This window comes from Ictalurus furcatus, chromosome 7, assembly GCF_023375685.1.
Source record: "Ictalurus furcatus strain D&B chromosome 7, Billie_1.0, whole genome shotgun sequence".
Lineage (NCBI taxonomy): Eukaryota > Metazoa > Chordata > Actinopteri > Siluriformes > Ictaluridae > Ictalurus > Ictalurus furcatus.
In genome coordinates this window covers 19413565-19421098 of record NC_071261.1, presented here as the reverse complement: position 1 = coordinate 19421098, position 7534 = coordinate 19413565, and the positions used below count along the sequence as shown (strand labels likewise).

General features: G+C 36.6%; 1 protein-coding gene across 1 annotated transcript; it reads right to left on the bottom strand.

The window, feature by feature from the left end:
* Window positions 1-2218: 2218 nt before the first annotated feature.
* leap2 (liver-expressed antimicrobial peptide 2) lies at window positions 2219-4076 on the bottom strand. Its single transcript, XM_053629152.1, has 3 exons — window positions 3682-4076; window positions 3324-3493; window positions 2219-3217 (listed from the first exon to the last, which is right to left on the bottom strand). The coding sequence occupies exons 1-3, from the start codon at window positions 3754-3756 to the stop codon at window positions 3178-3180; spliced, it is 285 nt and encodes a 94-aa protein (XP_053485127.1). The 5' UTR covers window positions 3757-4076; the 3' UTR covers window positions 2219-3177.
* Window positions 4077-7534: the final 3458 nt, after the last annotated feature.

Sequence of the window (7534 nt, the reverse complement as noted above, 5' to 3'; positions counted from 1 at the left end):
TATCAAACATTCTTAACTAGCCTTATAAAATATGCATATAATCTTAAAAAGCAACTATAGCTCCTGAGATGTTTATTTAATAGGCCCTGCCATAAGAAAATGGAATATACACTCACTGAGCACTTTATTAGGAACACTGTACTAATACTGGGTACAGCCTCCCTTTGCTCCTCAATTCTTGGTGCATGCATTGCATAAGATGTTGGAAACATTCCTTTGAGATTCTGGTCCATGCTGACATGATTGCATCATGCAATTCCTGAAGATTTTTCAAGTGCACTTTTATACTGCAAATCTACCGTTCTATTACATCACAAAGTTCTTCTATTGGATTCAGATCCGGTGACTGGGAAGGCCACTGAAGAACACTGAACTTTTTGAGACGATTTTTGCTTTGTGACATGATGCATTACATGGTGCATGGTGCATTTCCATGCTGGAAATACCCATTAAATTGTGACCATGAAGGTATGAACATGGGCAGCAACAATACTCAAATAGACTGTGGCATTCACAGATGATTCATTGGTATTAAAGGGCCCACAGTGTGCCAAGAAAACGTTCCCCACACCATTGCACCACCTCCACCAGTCTGGACACAAGGCAGGTTGGGATCATGTATTCATGTTATTGAAACCAAATTCTGCTGTTGGCCATTCTTCACTGACCCCTCTCATGAACAAGGTATTTCTGTCCGCAGACCTGCCGCTCACTGGATGTTTTTTCTTTATTACACCACTCTGAGTAAACTCTAGAGACCGTTGTGCGTGAAAATCTCAGGCGATCAGCAGTTATAGAAATACTCAAAAGAGCCTGTCTGGCACAATCATCTCACGGTCAAAATCATTGAGATCACATTTTTCTGCATTCTGATGTTTGAACATTACTCCAAAGCCGCTTGGCCATATATGCATGATTTTATGCGCTGTACTGCTTCAGCACAATTTTATGTGATCCCATCAATGAATAATGTGCAATAAAGTCTGAAATGTTTTGTCCACTTTGCAGACTGTTTAGTAACTCTTATCCTTATTAACTATAAGGTCCTTGAAGACAGAACAATTATTGCTATTTGCGGTCAACTGAAAACAATGAATCCTTCACTTTAAAGGTCATAAAGATACACATAAATTGACTCATGTGAACACAACATTTATCGTTTATTTGACCCTGGACCTATCTGAGTTGTTGTCCTCGTCAAGTGATCAACACAAATTCTTTCTACATGGTACAACCAGATAAAACCGATATTTAGCAGATTGACTGTCTGCTTGCGGACGTGCCATTCTCAGGGTCATAATACTTAAGATTGCCATGGCTGCATCACTAGTATTGAATCGCATGATTTTTATGATTAATCATGAAGTACTCTGTTATTTGTCATACATACAGAATTCCTATTAAAAAGACATTGTGAATCACTGTGTGTGAGTGGTACACTAATATATCATTTTACCATAATAGCATAACAAGCATGAACTGCTAATAACAAGAATGAAAATGTCACACGCTTTGTTCTCCATATTATCTGTATTAGCTCTTAAAAAGTAGAAACATATTATGCACTGCTTCTGACCTTCATGCATTTCACACATATCCTCAGACAAATTCATCTAAACTGTTAGAGAGCTGAAGCTATTTGCCTATGCGTATTATTCTAAAATGTACTTTTTCAGTAACAGAACAATGGTAAAAGTTCCTTTATTTATATTATAGACAAGAGTAAAGTGGTACAAGTCTAAGTAGTACTGTAAATGAAGAGTGAAGAGTAAATATTAAATGCATTTCTGAATGTCCTTTGGAGATTAATATATTTGTTTCTTAGTCAGAACATATGCTTTGTAGGTCTCTGATCACTCATTCCTTCTCTGTGCTGACCTTTAACAAATCAGTATGGATAGTGGTATTCACTACTTTTGCTCTCATTCTACATGAACGCAGACCATATGAACACGTGTGTGTGTGTGTGTGTGTGTGTGTGTGTGTATATATATATTTTTAAAATCCTTTTCATAATTATTATACGTCTTGTCCTATGACCAGACCAATGTCATAGATTTTTGAATATCAGCTTCAATATTAAAATATTATTGGATTAAATGGTACATTTTATCATTGTTGAAAAATTGCAATGCTTTTAAAAAGCTTATTTATGCCAAGATCTCATTTTAAAACCCTCATATTGGTTTCATAAGACAAGACATTTCACTTACATATGTTTGATAGAACAGTTTTTATTATTGTTTCATTCAGACATCAAATGTAGCATACACAAAAGCAACTAAACACATTCAGTAATGTCAATACACATCTAAGGTAACAGTTTCAGAACATTTTCTCAGTCCCTCAAAAGCATACACTGATTCATTCAAAATAATCAAATATAATAAATAGATTATTCAGCAGAAGAATCTTGAATATTCTAACAGTGTTATGCGAGATGTATGCCAAATGTCAGGTTTGTATCAAAAATAAAAAGGCAGAAGATGTTTTCCAAATAAAAATAAAAGCACAAAAGGTTTAGCACATAAGGAAACATAGAAGTAATCTGTGCAACCGCATTAATAGTATCTTCATTTATTCAAATAAGGCCTTTAATCTTTGCACTGTTAATCACACTTTCTCTCTCTTTCTGCTAACAGATATCTGTAGTTCAATGACACTCAGGTTGAAAGTCTGCATGGACTATACGTGCGACCTGCTGCCAGCTCTACTTGTGCAGCATCCAGGCATTACATGGTCAAACACCAAGGGTTGGCTCAATACGTGTTCAGATAACCAGCTCTAGCGAGATTTTATCCATCACAAGCACCACCCAAAATTTTATATATGTACAGTGTGATAAAATGGAATATTAAATAAAATATAATAATAATAACAATAGTATACATGTAGTGTATTATACTGTAGGTTATGAGGTTTATGTTGTTAAACTGGAGAAAAAATGTTTACTTGTATTATGAATTCATGCATATACGAATATACTTGTATGAAAACTATTTCACCCTACCCTCCATCAACCTAAACAATCAACTTTACTCTTGCCACATTTCTGCCTTTAAATTGCACATTACTTTTTCTTCCAACCAACAAGTAAACCCTTTTTTATTCTATTAAATGCAAGGTTCCGGGCAGTCTGTGACATTTGGGCTGGAGAAGAAATAAGCCTTTCCACTCTTAGGAAATTATAGGTTGGCTAAAGGAGCAGTGTCCTTTCCTGTAAGCATAATAATTAACATTTGTTTTGTAAAGTGAATACACGAAACAATAGCTCTACAATTATACACAATAAATCAATCAGCAGTTTCTTGAAATATGATTACCTGCATATTCCCGTGGAACACTCATAGTTATTCTGACAGTATGCCCCATGGGGTTTAGTACCCATGATTCTCCAAAGGGGTGTCATACGGGCCATTCTCCTGAGTGACCTCTGAACTCCTTGCAAGGAGCCTAAGGCGGCCTCAATCTCTGGAACAGGACTAGAAGCTACCTAAAACAGCACAATGTTAAATATAATAATCATTTAAAATCTCAAATATCAATCTGTTCGTAGCAGCAAACATAGTTCAATGCATAGAACAGGTATTATTATTAACAATAAAATGTTAAAAACGGCTTGTAACTCATTCAAGTCTGCTCACATGAAAAAAAAAAATGCATGTAGAGATATACAAGTACCTGTTGGGCGAGTACCATAAGTACCAAGCACCAGGCTGCAACAGCTTTTCTGCTGAAATGATGTTGCTCTTTCATGCTGAGAAAATGGGTTTTAGCACAACTTTCTCCGAACTCTATCTGTAACCTCAAGCAACAGTGGCTATTGTCACGATCTCCAGTCTCATATACTTTCCAGTCACTACAGAGACACCCAGTCTGCCAGTCTTCACCTCAGTCTCCCTTTGCTTCCCTCCCAATCACTCTCTGCCTTTTTGTACCCAGCTGTGACATCACATGTTTGCTTAATATTTGTGACGGGGGGATAAGCAGTCCTCTGGGTGGCTGGGTGAAAATACAGTCAGGGTTATGGAAAGTGGGAAATGGAGAGAAAAAAAAACCTGCAAGGAGGGACAACACAAATCATCACAGGCTTATCATCAGGTCAGTAGTCAAACAACCAGACAAGAGAATGTTACTGATAAATATAGGTGATAACCATCTTACATCATTCCTCTTGTCCACTAGGTCATACTGTCTTCTTTCAAATGGGGTGTTAGGACTAGTCTTAAGTGGTCAAGTGGTTCTAGATTGCTGGTGGGCTATGGACTAATTTGGTTTAAACTTATTGTACTATAATTGTTTTCTAGTTTGATTAGTGTTTCTTCTTCAACTCAGAAGAGATTAGGATATGAGGTCTGAGCACCATTACATATGATCAGTAATAAAACTTTCTACCAATAAAAACAAAACAAATTTACTCACCACAGTCCAATGAAAGTGCAGTCATTGCAAACAATGTAAACAATGTCCTCTGGAAGGCCCCAGGATTAGATGGATATCCTCTAATGTTCGATAAGAAATTTCAGTTATCTTCACTTCTCATGCCCATGCTTCATGATAAGCATAAACACACTATTATTAAAGAATCCTGGAAAACAGCTTCCCTCAGCATGCTTTTAAAAAGCAGTAAGATTACACCAGAGTGCTCCTCTTTTACAAGCCAATACTGGCTAAGATAGGCCAAGACTGGGTGGCTTGTTATCATGGTTAATGCAGATCTAAATGGATTTGTTAGGCCAAGATATAGAGACAGTGTAAATTGTGCTTTTAATATTACAGATCTTCTCAATAGAAACACAAACCCAGCAGTGACTGTCACTCTCAATTCTAAAACAGCTTTTGATCAGTTAACTGTGAATTCTTATTAAATCCCTTTATTCACACCCAACTCCCTCATTAATACAAATAATTCTTATCCAGAAATCTCAGTTTCTGTTGGCTATTAAATCCACGTTAAAACATGAAATGTTGATCACTGTATATCTCCCTTTATACAGATGATGTTCTCTTGTATTTATCGATTACAGAGACCGCTCAAAAATCTGTTCTCAATCAGATATCTGAATACAGAAAAGTGTCCGATTACGCAATTAATCTTAGCAAATAGTTGGCCTTGCCCTTTAATATCTCCCAATGTGTTGACTCAGAACGATGCCCCCTTTTCAAATATGCGAGGCAGGGTTCAAATATCTTGGTGTATTACCCACACACACACACACACACACACACACACACACACACACACGAGAGAATTTATTTACCAATTAATTACTTACTTGTTATTCGCCAATTATGAAAAAAAAGCTTCTCAGTGTGGTACGTGTTAGAAAAGAACTCTACCTCCAGTTCCAATTCATTCCTTCATAGACAAACATGTTTGTAACTTCCTTTTGTACTGCAGTCTACTTTATGTTTCACTGTGCAGTGTAAAGAAATCTGTTTCTTATATAATTATCATTTGCTATTGGCTATTAAACTAATATCCAAAGTTCTGATTAGGATGATGGCAATTAATACATACATGTTGCACAGTGTAAATAATATGCTTGAAAAGGAAACATTGCTGGGCTGTTTTGCAGAGCCAAAGCCATACTTCACTATACAAAGTTATACTACTCGCTCACTCATTTTCAGTCACTGCTTCATCTTACTCAACCAATCCACTTACTGGCATGTTTTTGGGAAGTGGGAAAGCCGAAGAACCCAGAGAAAAACAGAAACATGGTGAGAACATTCACAGAAACTCTGCACAGACAGGAACCTGAGCTCAGGATCAAACCCAGGACCCTGGAGCCTTGAGCTGTGAGGTGGCAATGCTACCCACTGTGCGTCAGTGAGGATAAGGATGCTTTCTCCAATACTTTCAATTACTGTGACGGTCACTTTCCCTTTTTCACTACAGGCTCTCTGCAGTTCAAGGCTTCTTGGTTTTGACAACAGCTGATGCCCCAGATGTCAACAATGATTGCGTTTGGAACAATCTAAATTCTATCTAAACTATCCAAGTTTAAATTCTAAGCAACTCTTGTAAGAAAAGCTACAAACACTCAAACATCCTCAGCTCCAACACATGCAATACAGTAGCTGGCTCTTTTTCTTTGTTTACGGATGTGAAGTAACCATGTAAAGACGAATGATGTGAAACTGACGTTTCCCGCTCATCTGACCTGACAGCTCAAATTATAAATCATTTCAAGCTTACAGTTGCGAATCAGGGTAAAATAAGGAGAAAGTTTTCAACACTGTTTTTTACATACTTGCTCACTAATTGCTTTTTGTTCATTTTTAAGCAAAAAAAGTTAGATGCTGCAGCTTTAATAAAAATTTATTCTCAGCTTTTTGTACACTGCTACCATTAAATCACAGTAATTGTTGTATTGTGCAAATTGTAAAAATAAACAAATACACAGTATAGTGTACTAATATTGTATCTAGTAGAATAATAGATTACTAAAGCAAATAGAGTAGCATACTTTGGATACCTGAATGAACTTTGACATCTTTTTGTCCATCAGTTTCTCTACTGTAGTCCCCTAATGATAACATACATATTAGATTTAAATTAGATTTTGTGGCGAAACAAGTTATAAATGTTTGTATAAGGAAAGGCATATGAGCCAAAGTGTTTGCCCCACCAAGAATCCCTAAAGGTCATATGTTCTAGCGACAGCCCTGGGAGCGTTGTACAGTAGTGGAAGACAGTGTGTTGGTTTTACATGAGGTATTTTTACAATAGAGCGCTGAGCTAAAACACTGCACAGCATCACTTGTAGAAAGAATTTTAATGGCCCTCTAATGGACTCAAACTAAAAGTCAAAGCAATTACACTGTTAAAATGTCAAACCCCTGTGCTGGATGCTAAATCTAAAAGAAAACATGTAGACAATCACATTGTGGATAAATGACCACAAAGTGTACAGCAGAATTGACTATGCAAGGCTCCTTGACTCGCTGTCCTAAACCTTAAAGACATACCTTACAGTTGGCAGCTCAGCCATAGGCAATGTGCAATCATAATTAAAAAAAAAAAAAAAAAAGGGACCAGACAAAGAGTAAAATGATGGAAACAGGGGAGTTTAATTTGCTGTAACCCATAACAAAGGTTAGAAGTGACTCATGTTTTCTGGATATGATGTTCCATGCTTCAATATCAAACCAGAACTTCTCAAAAACAATTCCTCATGATTTCACAAGAGTGCGTCTTTGTTTTAAACATGTCTGGCATATTTTCAGTAGAATCTCTTGGTCCTGTGGCTAAGGTCATGCTTATTTTGATTTATGATGGATAGCTAAATGTTGTGCAAAATTCTTAGCATATCAAGAATGACTCATAATTACACTCTATGCAATGATGAAAACATGCAAAATCCACGTGCTAAAAAGCTGGAATAATACCAGCACAAAATGGAGCATGTATGATATGCAATGGATTTATATAGACAGCAACTCTAGACTGAAATGGGTGTCACCAGAGGGAATCTAATGATGAGGATTCTCAGAATTTTACGTAATAAATGTCTAAACTGTACTATGA

Bases quoted from the DNA above. Each gene is read 5' to 3' on its own strand.
- leap2 (XM_053629152.1), bottom strand. From the start codon at position 3,756: ATGAAAGAGCAACATCATTTCAGCAGAAAAGCTGTTGCAGCCTGGTGC. The intron at 3,494-3,681 runs GTACTTGTATAT...GTGCTGTTTTAG, and splicing joins TTATGGTACTCGCCCAACAG to GTAGCTTCTAGTCCTGTTCC. The intron at 3,218-3,323 runs GTAATCATATTT...TTATGCTTACAG, and splicing joins TGTTCCACGGGAATATGCAG to GAAAGGACACTGCTCCTTTA.